This window comes from Pogoniulus pusillus, chromosome 18 (assembly GCF_015220805.1).
Source record: "Pogoniulus pusillus isolate bPogPus1 chromosome 18, bPogPus1.pri, whole genome shotgun sequence".
In the NCBI taxonomy this organism is placed as follows: Eukaryota; Metazoa; Chordata; class Aves; order Piciformes; family Lybiidae; genus Pogoniulus; species Pogoniulus pusillus.
In genome coordinates, this window is record NC_087281.1 from 1,740,983 (window position 1) to 1,759,860 (window position 18,878).

Below are 18,878 nucleotides of genomic sequence, written 5' to 3' on the forward strand. Positions count from 1 at the left end.
TTCTTAACAGAGTACAGGATGATTAAGTTTTCTTTAGAAGCTTGTGTGTTCTAAGCGGTGTTAAACTAATAAAGCTCAATTTGGAGAGATTAATCTAATTAATGGTACACAGAAAAGGAACAGAAATACAAAAGTATGCTTTGATTTTTTCTCCTTCCTCTCTACTTTTTTCCACTTGATACCACTTCAGTATGAAAATGCTTCACTTGGACCCAGCAATCCTCCACTGGAACAGAAGCTCTAAATTCTGTTAGGGAAAAATAACTGACAAAATCAGAAATTTTGTTATGAATGAAAATGGTTGGGGGTAGACTTTGATAGGACTGTTTTACTCTGAGTTGTTTAAAGAAACCATTCAGATCACAGGAATTCTAAATAGTTAAATAAAACCATTCTCTCTCAAAATTGGGTGTACAATAGACTGCCCAGTGTAGAACACTGACATGCAAGCAAGGAGCTTTGCTTAAGGGAGGTACGGGGGGGAAAGGAAAGGAGAAGACCACAACCAAAACATACAAGAAGCCAACCTTAACATAAAGACACTTTTATATGCAACAGAAGTGGTGTGATGGTTTGGTACAGTCTGTGCCTTCCAGCCAGTTGGTGATCACCTCCACCAGACCAGGTCGGTCAAGATTCCCCATTCGTGCTCGTTGGGTTATCAAAGCCATCCATTTACACCAGGTTGCATCTGTGGCATGATGTGGTGATGAACCTTTGCCTTTGAACATCCAGTTTAGAACTGGCAGTCTAGAAGCTACAAGCAATTGTGACTCAGTTCCAATCACTTCAGAAGCTGCTTTCACTCCTTCATAGGCTGCTAGTATCTCTTTCTCTGTTGGGGTGTAATTTGCCTCTGAACCTCTGTAGCAACATCCCCAGAAACCAAGTGGACGACCACGTGTCTCATTTGGAGCTCTCTGCCAAAGGCTCCAAGTTGGACTATTGTCACTGGCAGCCATGTACAGAATGTCCTTAATGTCAGGACCAGGGGTATGGGCCAGTAATTGAGATTAAATCTCCAAAAGGTGTGCGAAGATTCTCCAACTGACTTTTATAGGCATACTAAGAAGGGTGGGGTGGAAATAGTGCCCCAAGAGCTACTTCCCACGTAACAACCAATACACATTGTCTCAGAACTGGCGGTTTCAAGTGAACAAAGTAATTTACATCTCAGATCTATGGCTCATAATACATACTAGTTAGGCATTTAACACAATCTTCCAATAACACTCAATAGAAGTCAAGAGACCAAGTAGAACATACACTGCTTCCTCCTAAGAGGTATCTTATCAAGAGCAATTCAGTGTGATCCAAAGGTAGCATCACATGAAATTTACACTTGAAGACAACCACAAGGATCCAAAAAAAATCATTTAGGGACTAAAAAGAAATACTTACATCTGGGTATTCTTTTACAGGCACATATAGTTTCTCTTGTAACTGTACAATAGGTCCCACAGCATCTGGTAGTTCTGCACTTCTCTTCTCCGTACTACCATTTAACGTGTCGTTATACATGTCCTTCCGTACTCTGCTGATCTCTGGGGGGGGAAGAACATATATTAGCTGTTTAGCACATCAACAGATCACAATCTACCACAACAGACTTCTCTTTCTAGCCCTCCCAAACCCCAGTGTCATTTTCTACCTCTTCAGAAGCATCATGGTAACTTGAAAGAAAAAGAAAATCTACTCTGGTTTTGTTTAAGTTATTGTCTTGGGTTTGTTTGGTTGGTTTTGGTTTGGGGCTTTGTTTTGTTGGGGTTTTTCTGGGCTGTTTCTTTTTTGAGGGGGGCAACGTTTTTTTTTATTGTTTATTCTTGTTTTGTTTTCCTGTTTGGGAGTGTTTTCTGTCTTCATTTTGGGTTTGTTTTTTTTCTGCTTGGTTTTGGGTTGGGGTGGTTACTGTTGGTATTTGCAGGGGGTAGTTTTTTCAGTGGGTTTCTTTGTTGTTTGGTTGAGTTTTGTTTATTAAATTGAAGCACTCAAATGTTTTAACATCTGTAAATTTGCTGCCTACTCATCCTGTTTATGGAATTCAGCTACTGAAGTAAAAACAACGTACAGCTCCTTAGAAAAACCACTAAGACTGTTCACATCACCCAAAAGGTGCATAAAATCAGTCTCATGTATTCTTAATAACACCTAGAAAGCAAAAACCTTAGAAATCTGAACATAAAAGAAAATACTGCAGTTGCAGAGTCTTATTTGCCAGTTATGAAATTAACTCCAGGATTTGGAAATAAAATGGTGTGTCTTCCAAGCACAGAGAAATCTGATGACTTAAGGGTGTAGTTACTGAGCACACAGCATGACAACAAACTAATAAATACTCTTCTACTGCCTACCCCCAGTGAGATAATGAATACAAGGAATACTTGTGCAAACTCCATGCACACCCACACGTCCTACTACTCCATTGCAAAGTAATGAAAAGCTCCTTACTACCACTAAGGAATGTCACAAGTGGACTTAGAAGTACTGTTTCTAACAATTACATCTTCAGGTATTTACCTGCAAGATACAGTTGAGTAGCTATAAATAAGGCAGTTAAAATTGGGTAATTGGACATAACGTATAATCACAACAGTCTGAAAACACAAAGTTTGCTCTTATTTAACAACAAAATAGACTTCAAAAATAATGTATTTCTTGTTTAGAACTGATAAAGTGCTGCTATTAGACTTAAACATTCCACATTTCATAACTTACAACGCACTACTATAAAACTTTCTCAATGAGTTTACTCCAATACCAATAAAGAATTACTTTAAATGAACATGCCAATTAAGTTCCAGACTGAGAATTAGCATTTAAATATCCATTGTTCCTTAAGACAGAGTAGACTGCCACTCAAAACCAGGGGTCCACAATTACAGTCTTTTCCTTAGTTAAATCTGATGTCATATCTTCAGAATCAAAACCAAATTGAAAAGAACAACACTTTCATCTGTCCACAGCAAGCAACAGAAACAAGAAGTCACTCGAAATTTTAACAACAGACAAGCAATAAGGTTAACCACAGAATCAGCCAGGTTGGAAGATACCTCCAAGGTCATCCAGTCCAACCTAGCACCCTAAACAATCAACCAGACCATGGCACTAAGTGCCTCAGCCAGGCTTTGCTTCAACACCTCCTGGGATGATGACTCCACCACCTCCCTGGGCAGCCCATTCCAATGCCAATCATTCTCTCTGCCAACAACTTCCTCCTAACATCCAGCCTAGACCTCCCCCAGCACAACTTGAAACTGTGTCCCCTTCTTCTCTTGCTGCTTGCCTGGCAGAAGAGACCAACCCCACCTGGCTACAGCCTCCCTTCAGGTAGCTGCAGACAGCAATTAGCTCTGCCCTGAGCCTTCTCTTCTGCAGGCTGCACACCCCCAGCTCCCTCAGCCTCTCCTCACAGGGCTCTGCTCCAGGTCCCTCACCAGCTTTGTTGTCCTCCTCTGGACACCTTCCAGCACCTCAACATCTCTCTTGAATTGAGGAGCCCAGAACTGGACACAGCACTCAAGGTGTGCCCTGACCAGTGCTGAGTACAGGGACAGAATAACCTCCCTTGTCCTTCTAGCCACACTGTTCCTGATCCAGGCCAGGATGCCATTGGCTCTCTTGGCCACCTGGGCACTGAAGTGCACCTATCAAAATCTAGTGGCACCATCTTCTGTACTGCATGTCTGATAGCAGTAATAGACTGAAGTATTTCAAGAAAACACTTTGATGAAAAAAAATGGAGAGGAATACTCAAGGTGTGGCCTGAGCAGTGCTGAGCACAGGGGAAGAACAACATTCCTTGTCCTTACCTTTTGTTTCATTATTGATTTATTTCTTTGCAAATTATTTATAGCTGAGACTTCACCACTTGAAAAGTTCGAGATAAGGGAGAATGTCAGAAATGACAAATACCTGAAGCACAGTAGACATCATTTTCAACCAAGTCTGAAGGAGTGATATCAAACTTAACAATAAGTTTCTATACTGGAAATTGACATAATCAGTCACATATACTACATCATGACTTTGGGGCTAACACCTGTTTATCAGGGAAAATACAAATTTCATCATCATACAATCACAGCTGAAGGATAAAAAATCACAGCTGCTTCTACACTGACAATTTTGGCAAAAGGCACAAAATCTGCAACACTACAAGCAGTTATTTATAATGGCTTCAGCATAGGAAGAAATTCTTTAGCACATCTCCTTGAACAAACAGTATTATCTTTTGGCAGACTTTGTTTCCTGCTCTTTCTCTTAAGATTTTCCATTAACTTAGACTAGACTGGAAGAAGCCAGGCAGCCTGCAGAAGCAGTGCAGCATGAGCAGCAACATGGGCATTTTTATATTTGGCAGCTACAGAGCAGCAGAACTTAACATTTCATTTTAAAATGTGCATTTTATGTAGCATATACTCACTAACAAAGTATATTCTGCCTTTCACAGGCAAGAAAGAACACTTCCATCTTTTTTCGTTAAACCAAGTTTTTGAAGTCACCAGTGTGAGCCATCAGCCACACAGCCCCTCTGCCCACCACACACAGCATCCCCAAACCTCTGCTAAGCAGAGAGGTGCAGGTGGCAGCACACATCTTTCATAAAACCAAGTTGGAAGAGACCTCCAAGATCATCCACGCCAACCTAGCACCCAGCTCTAAACAGTCAACCAGACCATGGCACTAAGTGCCTCAGCCAGGCTTTTCCTGAACACCTCCAGGGACAGTGACTCCACCACCTCCCTGGGCAGCCCATTCCAATGCCAATCACTCTCTCTGGCAACAACTTCCTAACAACATCCAGCCTGTACCTCTCCCAGCACAACTCGAGACTGTGTCCCCTTGTTCTGTTGCTGCTTGCCTGGCAGAAGAGACCAACCTCACCTGGCTACAGCCTCCCTTCAGGGAGTTGCAGATAGCAATGAGCTCTGCCCTGAGCCTCCTCCCTGCAGGCTGCACACCCCCAGCTCCCTCAGCCTCTCCTCACAGGGCTGTGCTCCAGGCCCCTCACCAGCTTTGTTGCCCTTCTCTGGACATGTTCCAGTATCTCAACATCTCTCTTGAATTGAGGAGCCCAGACTGGACACAGTAAATCTCTTACATGCTACCAAGCACATTTCCCCTCTCAACAGCTTCTGTGCCATCTGTATCATGAAATCACACTTCAAGTCCATTTGCAAAGCTTTAGCTCACCCAGACTTGCAATTCCTTTCAAATTCTATCTTGATACCTCACAGGAAACCAACCAACACAAAAACAAGGAAAACTTTAGTTTCAGAGCAGACATATAAATAGATTTCTAACTACTTCATCTCCATCTTAATACTGCAGGAGTGATGAAGTTATATAACACTGTAGGGATTTAAAACAGAGAAAGAAGAGGCACTTAATTGCAGTATTGGATACAACAAAACAAACCAACCCTAAATATACAGCAGCTTCACCATACTGTCAAAACCTGTGAGCTCTGCAAACGCAGTAAGAGGCCTCCCATTGAAAAGCTTCTAGGTACCAATCTCTAGTGCAGGCAGAAGCAGACACTCATACAAAGAATTCCAAACCCCACATCATTCCCCTTCAACAATGCTCTCTACATTTTAAGTAGCGACTTTCACTCTAAACGACGATTTTGTGCTGCTCACAGCAACGCAGTGAAAGAATAGATTGGAGGGGAAAAAAGAGACAAACTGGTTTCAGTGTAATTATCTTGTTCTGCTTTAACACAGCATGACAGGCACCTGTAACGGCAATGACATACCCTCTGCTCCATGAGAACATCTTTCTTCCTCCATCCCGGAGAACTACTCAACTAATGCAATCTTCTGCACCCTTTGTCTACAGACAGTATTTTTCAAGCCCTCTACAACTTTGAGATATGATCTGAGGCAGGACACCCTGTTTCTACTCAACAGATCTGTTTAGAGAGACGTACTTTATTTCTTCACAACACTTTTCTCTTGAGCACATGAAGGAGGACTGTGCTCAGATGGATGCTTACCATCACAAAAATATCACCATGAAGTTATTGCTTTTCAGATATTAATTGTCATTCCCTTAGGGGAAGACTCTTCACATGTTTAAGATTGCTGGTGGCAACTTTCAGTGGGTTGACATTTTCAAATGCATTCCTCATTGCATTTTAAACCAGAATCAAGAAATTGAAGAACTGAAACAAAATTTCTAACATCAACTATTTGCTGCAATTTAGCTAAAAAAAAAAAAGCTGAAGTGATGCCAGACTCAGCTCATGTTTCTTTCTCAAGTCTAACACAGTGTCAAGCCACTGGATTTCATTCTTTAAACAGAAGAGCTCTACTTATCTCTCATTCTTAATTTCTCCAACACACAGCAAACAGGGATAGAACAAACTACAATCTGCAAGAGACTGAGAATAAATCAAAACACTAATCATCTTACAACCCCAGACACCATGCTTCCTTAGGAAAGAAAAGCAACACACTCTTGAAGAGATTAGCAATCACAAGGTAGCATCCGTGTTAAAACAAAAGTTATGACCAAGAAGTTTAAAGGTTCACATATGAGAGGTATGGTAAGAAAAGTAACAAAGCAGCTATGCCTCAGAAGCTATACAGGGCTTCAATTTCAGAGAGGCTCAGAACACTCAGCGTAAGTTTCCTAATCTCTTGCACTATCAACTCATGCTCAGAACACCAGCAATACCTGTCTTTTAAAAAGGTACAGCAGTAGCTTTATGTAGTATGATAGGAGAAGTTAACTCTTGCAAAAAATTTGTTTGTGTCACTAAAAAGAAGTGTAAATAATGCCTTGAATATTTCTACTCTAATTCACAGAATCAACCAGGTTGGAAGAGACCTCCAACATCATCCAGTCCAACCTAGCACCCAGCTCTAAACAGTCAACCAGACCATGGCACTAAGTGCCTCAGCCAGGCTTTGCTTCAACACCTCGAGGGATGGCAGCTCCACCACCTCCCTGGGCAGCCCATTCCAATGCCAATCACTCTCTCTGACAACAACTTCCTAACAACATCCAGCCTAGACCTCCCCCAGCACAACTTGAGACTATGTCCCTGGGTTCTGTTGCTGCTTGCCTGGGAGAAGAGACCAACCCCACCTGGCTACAGCCTCCCTTCAGGCAGATGCAGACAGCAATGAGCTCTGCCCTGAGCCTTCTCTTCTGCAGGCTGCACACCCCCAGCTCCCTCAGCCTCTCCTCACAGGGCTGTGCTCCAGGCCCCTCACCAGCTTTGTTGCCCTTCTCTGGACACCTTCCAGCACCTCAACATCTCTCTTGAATTGAGGAGCCCAGAACTGGACACAGCACTCAAGGTGTGGCCTGAGCAGTGCTGAGTACAGGGGCAGAATAACCTCCCTTGTCCTACTGGCCACACTGCTCCTGATGCAGGCCAGGATGCCAATGGCTCTGTTGGCCACCAGGGCACACTGCTGGTACCTACCGGTACCTCCAGGTCTCTTTCTGCCTGGCTGCTCTCCAGCCACTCTAAGTCAAAACTCTGACAATTATCTATCATAGGTGACTTTAATAAGTCCATTCAAATGCAGGAGATCAGCAGACATTTAAAGAAGCTGTTGTAGAAAACTATCCAAGTCCCCTCTCTCTCAAAGTTACTACTACAAAGCCTCAGGGTTTTACATCAAACCAAAAAAACACATGCAAAGAAAAATGTTACAGGATGATTTTTTCTGAAGCACACAACTGCTGCTGGATCATCAGTTTAGGAATTTAGAGGTATTTTTAAACAACACTTTCCTCCCACAATTCTTTTGGAATCAGATAGGTCCTCAAGCCATAGTAAATTAAGGTTACAAACATTCTAGCATTCAGGTTGTGCTAGTTTGAGGCTAACTGGAATATTTTAGTGAGAGGAATTAGATTACAGGCTGTGAAAGAGAAGCAATGGTGATGTCTATCTCACTCACAGGCTTGCTGAGATGTATAGAAACAAACAACTCAAAACATAGATAAGTCAGTCAGTGTGTGTGGGTCTCCGTCAGGGTCTGTGCTTTTTTCCTGGACTCTTTCTGTGCAACTAATCCTTCTGCTTCCTAACCCCCCTGGACAATCTTCCAAACTCATGTTGCACATATTGCAAAGTCTGGGATAAGGTAGAGGGGTGGAAAGGAGGTGCAAGGGTGGTTGAGAACCCCTCCTGGACAATCATGTTGCACATATGGCAAAGTCTGGGATAAGGTAGAGGAGTAGAAAGGAGGTGGAAGGGTGGTTGGGAGCCTCTCCTGGGCACTCTGGTTTCTGGGAGGGCTGCTGTGTTTCTGTATTACTTTTTAACTTGCACATTTCTGTCTATAGCTGTATAGATTGTAAATACCTGCTTGTATATGTGCTAAGATGTAAATATAAAGCTTCATTCATTCCTTACCTTCCAGGTCAGCTGAGTCTAGTCTGGGTGATTTCGGGGAGGGGGGGGAGTGGATAACACCTGAACTGTCACACAGGTATACAATCACCACATTAGAGGATCCAAATTCAGAGAATATGAATGTCTATCCAGGTAAACAATCTACTCCATGTTCCATTAAAGCATACAGGATCACAGGATTTTAGGGGCTGGAAGGGACCCAAGGAGATCATCCAGTTCAACCCCCCTGCCAGAGCAGGGCAATACTACCTAACACAGACCACACAGGAACACATCCAGACAGGCCTGGAAAGGCTCCAGAGAAGGAGACTCCACAACCTCTCTGGGGAGCCTGTGCCAGTGCTCTGGGACCCTTACAGAAAAGAAGTTCCCCCTTGGGTTGAGGCAGAACCTCTTTTGCTGCAACTTACACCCATTGCTCCTTGTCTTATCCCAGGAAGCAGTGAGCAGAGGCTGGCCCCCACTCCTGACCAGCACCCAGATATTTATTAACATTTTGTAGCCAGGTGGGGTTGGTCTCTTCTCCCAGCCAGCCAGCAATAGAACAAGGGGACACAGTCTCAAGTTGTGCCAGGGGAGGTCTAGGCTGGATGTTAGGAGGAAGTTCTTCACAGAGAGAGTGATTGGCATTGGAATGGGCTGCCCAGGGAGGTGGTGGAGTTGCCGTGCCTGGAGGTGTTGAAGCAAAGCCTGGCTGAGGCACTTAGTGCCATGGTCTGGTTGACTGTTTAGGGCTGGGTGCTAGGTTGGACTGGATGATCTTGGAGGTCTCTTCCAACCTGGCTGATTCTATGATTTATCAAATGCCCTCTAAGTTAGAACTGTGAGAACTGCAACATAATTTACACAATTTACAGTGTTTTCAGCATCCAATGTTGTAAACAAAGGCGGAAAAAATAACTAAGAATGGAGAGAGAAAAAAAGCAGAAAATATGAAACTATTACATTCTGCTCTTTTTTGAGACATCTCAGACAGGTGGATTGTTGCCTCTACTGAAAGTGTTGTGAATGCTACTAACACAGAACATGGACTTGAACTCTAAATTGAGCAGTGGGCTGATGTTCATCCCCTGCCCAAAACGAATCCTGTTGACACAACATGCCCCTTCATTACAAAAAGAAATTGAAAAGAATCTCCAAGTCCTGGACACCTCCACCGAGCATACGGCATGCAAGTCATGAAACACTGTCACCCAAATGAAAACCAACAAAAAAAGCACACTGGCATTTCAAACTGCAATTCCTCTTTTAATGCCTTAGGAATTAAACCAAACAACCCTTAGCTGCTTCTCCTTTGTTCCTGCAAGCACAGTCCAGCAGCACACCTGCGATGATTAAACTGTCAGTCCATTGAGAAGTTGGTAGCACTGGCAGCGATTTGTCAGCACCTTTGTTACCAAAATTCAGTCGTTTCTTTTGTCAAGCAAGAGCTTGCAAAACTCCTTCTGTTGTGGACAGTTGTAAGGTTTGCATCAAATGGATTTCCAAACCAAATAGAGCATAGTCATCTGTTCTCTTTGTCTAAATGTCAACAGAAAGCTTTTAAGTGCTTCATTATTGGTGGAACACTGCAACTCGTGTTTTCTAATCTAGCAGCTTTAGTATGCTTACTTAGCAAAGAAATACTTGTTTTTACTCATCACAATTTTTACAGTCTTCACTGTTAACACTACTGTTTGCTCTTACTGTTGATGCAGCAGAAATGGCAATGCTAGCAAAAAAGTCATTTTTAATACTGCGGCACACGGAACTGTAACCTGCACGCATCATCAGCATGCAGACAAAAAAGCCTTGGCAAGCGCTTACTCTACTTACCCCTTGCTATTAATCAGTGAAATGCCTCAGTATCAGGCAAACAAGATTCCTATCATCTTTCCTTGAGAAACCAACAGAGTGTAAAAAAAAGAAAATTTAGACAAATATGATCAAAATCAAAGCTGATAAAACAGACAGTCCACTTCCCACAAATTTTCATCCCTGAGCAGCTTTTTTGTTTAGAGCATGACACTGAACTCTTGACATAATTAACTGCCAAACTGAAAACAGCCATGCATTTGTTTCCACTTACCAAAGCTTGCATTCACATTATTTAACGTGATTGCGTGTCAGAACAGCCAGAACAGCTCTGATCAGAAGTCCATCTACCTGCATTACAGCTGACACTGGCAATCTGCACTGACTTAAGAAAATAATAGAGAGGATTAAACACAGTCTTCTCGTTTTCTTGGTGGACTCACAAAGCTGCACATTCAATACAATGTCCTCTGTCTCTTCATGTCCCAGTGCCATGCTCAAAAAAAGAGCCCTATAAAAATTTAACATACTCAAATCAGTTTAGAAGTTCCTAAGAGGATATAAGGGAGCCTTTCAGCAACCAACTTGCCATCCTCAGCTAACATTGCCTACCAATTGACACGCACTATCCATCCGCATACAAGGAAGTCTTTGCTGTAAAACTGAAAGCTTCTTGAGGCAATTCTTTTTAGGAGGCAAGGAAAATTAAGTGGTTTAGAAGTCAACATTAAAAATCAGTAAAAATCCAGAATATTAATCTCTTAAAGTCTCAGCATTACAGATGACACAAGAATTCAGTTAAGTGGACAGTTTCTGTGTGTTACAAGATTCCCTTAAAGCATGGGTTACATTAACAGAGTCAAACTCTTCAAAACATTTCCCACTAGTGAAGCCCATCAGCACAGCAGGACTACCAAAACAGATTTGGTGGCTCACATCACCATCAGGTACAGGAGCAAGTGCAGAGGAGGGTACAAAAGCTGGAAGGGCCTGGAGAATAAATCTTATGAAGAACAACTGATGGATGGAGGTGGGGATGTCGAGTTTGAAATAGAGAAGGCTGAGAGGAGACTTCATTGCTGATGAACAGCTGATGATGGAGCTGGGGTTGTTGAGTTTGAAATAGAGAAGGCTGAGAGGAGACCTCATTGCTCTCTATTGCTACCTGAAAGGATAGAGCCAGTCACTTCTCACAGATAATTAGTGACAGAACAAGAGGAAATGCCCTCAAGCTGCAACTGGGTAGGTTTAGACTGGACATAAGGAAGAAAAATACATTCACAGCAAGAGTGGTCAGGCATTAGAATGGGCTGCCCAAAGAGGTGGCTGAGTCACCAACCCTGGATGGCTTTAAAGGTTGTTTGGAGATACAGTTCAGGGGAGAACCTCGTAGAGTAGGGTTATCAGTTGGACTTAGTGATCCTGAGGGTCTTTTCCAATCTGAGCGTTTCTGCAATCCTGTGATTGTTTTCCTGTCTTCTACTCTAGCTGCCTTGAGCAGCAGGTTGCTGTCATAGAAGGCTAATCGACCTAAAACCTGTCCTGGCTTGTCCCACACTTCTGCTGATGGGGAAGCAAGGGCCAGAAGAAAACAAAGGCTTGGGTCATTATGTCCCCTCCCAAAGTGATAAAGAGGTACCCAGAGGTGTTTATGCACTTGTGAACGCCTTGCCCAAAGGAGGGTAAGCAGGCCCTGTTTTCACCTAATCTGGTCAGCTTGGCAGATGCCATTCTGACTGGTGAAGCAATGTGGCCTGAGGAGCCAACACACTCCGGGAAGTAACAGAAATGGAGCCAAGTTGTGAGCAGTTGTGTGCGCTGCTCAGACAACCTGCTCTGCCTGCTGCTCCAGACCAGCTTAGCCCTGATGTCTTGGCCTTTAGCTACCCAGGAACTTACATGCTTCAAGTTTTCCAGAAAGGACACTGCCCAGGTGGACCTTAAGGAGCACTCTGGAGAAGGGTGAAGGGAAAGCATGCAGTTCTCACTGTTGGACCACTGCACCCCGACCTACTGCTGGGAGGACCTGCCTCTGCCACCAATCACACCGTGCGTGGGAACATGCCAAGCACTTCCAACACTGCCACAAAGGAGCCAAGAGACTACCTCTAAATTCTACTCCACTGCTGCGAGCAGAACAGACTTTCCCTAGGGCTCCATGCTGCCTAAGTGGGACAAAGCCATTTTGTGGCTAAATGGTTCAATTTTCTGATTCTCTTAAATCATTAAATTGCCCATAAACATCCTTGTGAAGATTTTCCTGACTGAATTAGAACCCATATTTGGCTAGTTTGCATATAGGCTTTTTGGAAATAAACTAACTACACATTTTATAACTCCTGCCTCATTAACTGCCTCACACAATTCAGTTACCCCTAAATCCTCATTTCCAAGTAGCACATTGATGCATGCATGAGGCTGCTAAGTCCAGTCTAGGTTCATTTAACACTTTTTATTGCTTTTTTCCACACCCAGCAGCACGAATCACATGTTTGTCAGCTAACCACAAGTCCTGGTGTTGGCTGCGATAGAGTCAACTTCCTTCCTCACAATTCTCCTTCCCCTATGCACACTTACAGTCTCCTATCACATAGCTGTAGCCCTCTCCTCAGCCTCCTTTCCTCCAGAATAAACAGCTCCTCTTCCCTCAGATGTTCCCCATAAGACCTGGCTTAGCCACCACCTGGGCTTAAACCACACCACTACAAGTAAATGACTTGGATGTATTTGATGCAGAAGAATCAGCAGTAATGCAAATTTTGGATGAACTCTCACTCATGATCAGGAAGGTGAAAGACAAAGGAGTTCTCCATTCAGTCCCATAGCGGGATGTAAGAATTAATGATCAGCATCATTTGAAATCATTGCTTTGACAGTACCAGCTGCGAGGTTTGAGTCCCTCACATGCACATCACCTAAAGACAAAAACTTTTACCTCAATTTACTGCCTGTTTTTGAAATTGCTCTTTGTGAACAATGCAGACTGACTGGCCTGCAACACACATTGTCTACCTAGACATTACTCCATGCTCCCTGTATTTAAATCCATCCACACATAACAGTCAAATGCTGTTCAGTTTCTACACATCTTTGGCATGTGAAATAAATTATTTACATTGATCAATAAAGTCATACAATGAGAAGCTCTCCAGTTACAGCCAGAATGACTTCTCTCAAAACTTATGCAAGGCACTTCAGAAAACAACAGCCAAAATCACATCAAAATCCTCTATCAGCAAAGAAACCCCTCACTGTATTCTATTCCAACAGCATGTAGAACCACAGAATCAGTCAGGGTTGGAAAGGACCACAAGGATCATCTAGTTCCAACCCTCCCGCTGTGCTCAGGGACACCCTACCCTAGAGCAGGCTGCCCACAGCCTCACCCAGCCTGGACTTAAACACCTCCAGCCATGCGGCCTCAACCACTTCCCTGGGCAACCCAGTCCAGGCTCTTCACCATTCTCATCCTTTCTCCTCACGTCCAGCCTGAATCTCCCCACCTCCAGCTTTGCTCCATTCCCCCCAAGTCCTGTCTCTCCTTGAGAGCCTAAAAAGTCCCTCCCCAGCTTTTTCGTACCTCCCTTTCAGATACTGGAAGGCCACAAGTAGCTCACTTGGGAGCCTCGTCCAGCCTGCACAGTCCCAACTCTTTCAGTCTGTGCTCACAGCAGAGCTGCTGCAGCCCTCTGAGCATCCTCCTGGCCCTGCTCTGGACACACTCCAGCATCTCCACATCCCTCTTGTAATAGGGGCTCCAGAGCTGGATGCAGTACTCCAGGTGGGGTCTCAGCAGAGCCAATAGAGGGGGAGAATCACCTCCCTGGCCCTGCTGGCCACACTTCTGCTGATGCAGCCCAGGCTCTGCTTGGATTTCCGGACTGCAAGTGCACACTGCTGGCTCCTGCTGAGCTTCTCCTCCACCAGCACCCCCAAGCCCCTCTCCTCAGGGCTGCTCTCCAGCCACTCACTGCCCAGCCTGTATTAGCGCCTGGGGTTGCCTCGACCCAGATGCAGGACCTTGCACTTGGTCTTGTTGAACCTCATGAGGTTGGCTTGTGCCCACCACTGCAGCCTGTTCAGGTCCCTCTGGATGGCATCCCTTCCCAAAAGGTACATGGAGTGCATCATATTTTATAACCACTGAAACAAAACAAACTAATTAAATTCCTGTTAGAAACACATCAAAATAATCAGTTTTGAAATCCAGTGAAAAATGAAAATTCTGGTGTGGAGCTGTCAAAGTTTCCAGTTTGCTCTTGGAAAAGCGAGGAAATAATGAAAACCACTAAATAATAACATCTTTCTCAACAGAAATATATATAGCAGCAGCTATATATTCTTCCCTGCTGTCCAAGGGAGCATTGTAACAGTCACCATTAAAGACTCAAGCAGGCTAATTCCTTACTCTCTTGGAAATCATCCATGACTCCGGAGTTAGCAACTACAAGACAACATTCCACAGGTTAATACACTCTTCTTCTGCATGTAGAGCGAGGGCTTTTCACTTCCATGACAACTCAAAAATGATTACTCACTAACACAGTAATACATGAGAGTCTTCTGGGTTTAGTAATTGTTTTGAGACAAAGTGAATTTCCCATCTCTTCCACACACTCAATCTCAGGGAACACAAAAATTTGAAGCTAAGACAAAGTATTTCAGGAATTGTTGGAGAGTGGAAGATGCATAACCTATGGCCTGTTAATTTTTCACACAGCCCTGTACAAAGTCTTTTCTCCATAAAACTGGATCTTCTACACTACATGCACACAGTGATCACCTGATATAGATATATATATATTAAAAAGTGGTATTTGGACCATATATACTTACTAAGTTCAGGTGAAAAAAAAGCAAGTGGTCAGCATTAGCTGATTAGTCATCAAGAATTAAGCCTATGCACTCTTTATTTAAATATATATACTGCAGGCACTAAATAACAATGAAAAGCTGGATTTTTGGCACTAAGTCTTTGTATCTGTGGCAACTAAAAAACTCTGTGATTGTTGGTTATCAAAGCTGAAAAAATCAAACACCTAATAAGCAAATTACCGAGTTAGAAAGGGAGTATTTCTAATTCTAACCTGCTAGAATAACAAAACAAAGGTATTCCAGTATCTGTAAAAGCACTATCTCCACATATATGAAGCCCTGTTTCATAACTGGTTGACCTGATGACTTCAGTCACTTCACTTGAAGACAGATGACTAGTTACTTTCTTACTCATTACTTCTAACTGACTGTGTACACCTGTAGTACAACCCCACCTGTAAATAAACTTCTCTCTATCACATGGTATTACTTTACATGCTGCTCTGTCCTGGCTCTCATACAGGGCTCTAACAATTTTTCTTTGATGAATACCAACACCAGCACTAACTTAGGCATCTACCACATTAAATACATTGACTGTTGCACTGCTCTAAACACATTATCAAGATGCACTATGGAACTTCCAACTAACTTTTAAGTACTGGAAGATTTCCTAGAGGTAGGCAATACATAAACAAAATCTCTACTTAATCAGCACTTCTAGTTAAACACATAAGCAACAATGTAGCTTAACAAATTTAGTACAACAGCTGACCAAACTGCAGCCCTAAATTGAGCATTACTGATCTGTGCTAATACATTACACATATGCAGCATCACTTTTTGCTTATATTTATGAAGTTACAAAGCTTAATTAGCACAGATGTGATGGTTTGGGTGTTATCTGCCCCCACATGCTGAAAAGCATCACCCAGACTGGACTCAGCAGCTCTGGAAAATTGAATGAAGCTTTCTATTTACTGCTTAGCACAAGACACAAGCAGGTATTTACAATCTATACAGAAATAGACAAGTTAAAAAGTAATACGGAAACACAGCAGCCCTCCCAGAAACCAGAGTCCCCAGGAGGGGCTCCCAACCACCCTTCCACCTCCTTTCCACCCCTCCACCCCATCCCAGACTTTGCCTTACACTCAAGGTAGTCTGGAGGGTTGGCCAGGGGGCTTAGGAAGCAGATGTATTAGTTAAACAGCAGGTTAGGTTAGAGAGAAGTTCATGCAGCCCAAACAGACAGAAAGTGACTCCCTTATCTATGTTTATATTCTTGTTTTTATACATCTCAGCAAGCCTATGAGTGCAGCAGACATCACCACTGTTTCCTTTTCACAGCCTATCATCTAATTCTTCTCACTAAAACATTCTAGCTAGCTTCAAACTAGCACAACAGGCATCAAGTACTATTATACCAGTAGTCAAATTATCTTGCATGGGATAAATGGATAGATTTACCTATTACACTGTTGGTGAACCAACATACAAAGTCTTTTTATACCTGGCTTTAGCAAATCAAATTCTAAACCTTGAACATAGTAACAACAAGTCATATGTAAGCTTAGATTTCAAAACTGGTGACAGCTGAAGGAGTGAACTCACTAGCAAAATCATCTAAACAGAAGACAACGCTCAATGCTAGTAAGAAAACCTGGAAGCTCTGAAGTACAACCATGAATGCAGCTATTCAATAAAATACTACAGTGCCAAACTGTAGTTCAAGAGAAAAAAAAAATCTTCCACCTGGCACACGATTTTTGTGCCAAATTTCAGGAATGACAGCCAACTTACAACACCACCATCTACAAAACATACCAGTTTACCAAATTAAACCCTGTTAAGCTAACATAACTACTAGGAGAGTGGGTAAGAAACTAGGGCAGTGCTTAGTTGTGTTTCCTATGCAATACCCTGCATCAGATTTTCCTAGCACAGCTCTTTAAGGTGTATCAGCCAAACACTGACAAGGAGGAACCTAGCAGTGGAAGAACAAGTATCTTTGTTGATGTAGCTTCATATGGTATTTTCAGTAAAGCATGGAAGAAGAGCATGATAAAATTCTCCTGCAGAACACTGTAGAGAATTTTGCTCATAATCATTCAGAAAAAAATAGTGAAAATATGAAAGGGTATTCCAATCATGTAAGGACAGACAGTCACTCACAGAGGGGAAGAGAAGAGGTTGGCTTGGGGAAAAATGAAATGAAACCACACTCTAGCTTTAGGTAACATATCAGGATGCGCCAGGGGACACATAGGCTGGATGTTAGGAGGGCTTTCAGCATCTGAAAGGGGCCTACAAAAAAGCTGGGGAGGGACTTTTCAGGATAACAGGGAGTGACTAGGGAGAATGGAGTGAAGCTGGAGATGGGTAGGTTCAGGCTGGACATAAGGAGGAAGTTGTTGAGCATGAGAGTGGTGAGAGCCTGGAATGGGTTGCCCAGAGAGATGGTTGAGGCCCCATCCCTGGAGGTGTTTAAGGCCAGGCTGGATGAGGCTGTGTGCAGCCTGCTCTAGGGTAGGTTCTCCCTGCCCATGGCAGGGGGCTTGGAACTAGAAGATCCCTGTGGTACCTTCCAACTCTGATTCTATGATTCTATGAAGTTGTTGGCAGAGAGAGTGATTGGCATTGGAATGGGCTGCCCAAGGAGGTGGTGGAGTTGCTGTCCCTGGAGGTGTTGAAGAAAAGCCTGGCTGAGGCACTTAGTGCCATGGTCTGGTTGATTGTTTAGGGCTGGCTGCTAGGTTGGACTGGATGATTTTGGAGGTCTCTTCCAATCTGGTTGATTCTATGGTTCTATGAAGAACAGCATGACAAAATGCAATTCTGACAGAAAGCTGTGAAGAGTTTTGCTTATAATCATTCAGAAAAAAAACTGAAAATACAAAAGGATATTCCAATCATGTAAGTACAGACAGTCACTCACAGGGGAAAAAATGACTGTGTCTTTCTTTTGCAAGACTGATTTGGAAATGAAACCATGCTCTAGTTTTAGGTAACATATGATACACAGCTTGGGATATGAATTCTTTCCCAAGACAGCTTTCAAATAACAAATTAGGTCACACAAAGAAAACAATAATTCTGCACACAAGTGGTTTATGAGCAACACTTAAATGTACAGCAAGAGTAACTTATTTCAAGCACCCACCTTAAAAAAGAATCCATTAAGAACACTACATGGTCTGATAAGTACAGCTCTTCCTTACTTGTAATTTGTCACACAGGCAATCAGTGAGAGAAAGATGGGAAACAAAAGTAACAAATTTTAATAGGATCTCTAAGTACTCTAAGCAGTGTGGTGAAAGGGTCAGAAATGCTCTTATTTATGCTATGTAGTACACACACACAGCCGTTGGAGCTAGGTTTCTAGCTCACACATAGGGGAGCCTGAACATGAGCCTGAACATGAGCCAGCAGTGTGCCCAGGTGGCCAAGAGAGCCAGTGGCATCCTGGCCTGCATCAGGAATGGTGTGGCCAGCAGGAGCAGGGAGGTCATTCTGCCCCTGTACTCTGCACTGGTTAGACCACACCTTGAGTACTGTGTTCAGTTCTGGGCCCCCCAGTTTAGGAGGGACATTGAGATGCTTGAGCGTGTCCAGAGAAGGGCAACGAGGCTGGGGAGAGGCCTTGAGCACAGCCCTACGAGGAGAGGCTGAGGGAGCTGGGGTTGGTTAGCCTGGAGAAGAGGAGGCTCAGGGGAGACCTTATTGCTGTCTGCAACTACCTGAGGGGAGGTTGTGGCCAGGAGGAGGTTGCTCTCTTCTCTCAGGTGGCCAGCACCAGAACAAGAGGACACAGCCTCAGGCTGTGCCAGGGAAGATTTAGGCTGGAGGTGAGGAGAAAGTTCTTCCCTGAGAGAGTCATTGGACACTG

The 18,878-nt window shown here is 43.4% G+C and overlaps 1 protein-coding gene across 7 annotated transcripts in view; it reads right to left on the reverse strand.

Moving 5' to 3' along the window:
* Positions 1 to 18,878, reverse strand: part of QKI (QKI, KH domain containing RNA binding) — a 196,610-nt gene that overhangs the window by 151,311 nt on the left and 26,421 nt on the right. For all 7 annotated transcript variants that reach the window (XM_064158236.1, XM_064158235.1, XM_064158234.1 and 4 more), the window contains exon 2: positions 1,402 to 1,544. In XM_064158236.1, coding sequence (XP_064014306.1) covers positions 1,402 to 1,544 — 143 coding nt within the window. The remainder of the gene's footprint in view (positions 1 to 1,401; positions 1,545 to 18,878) is intronic.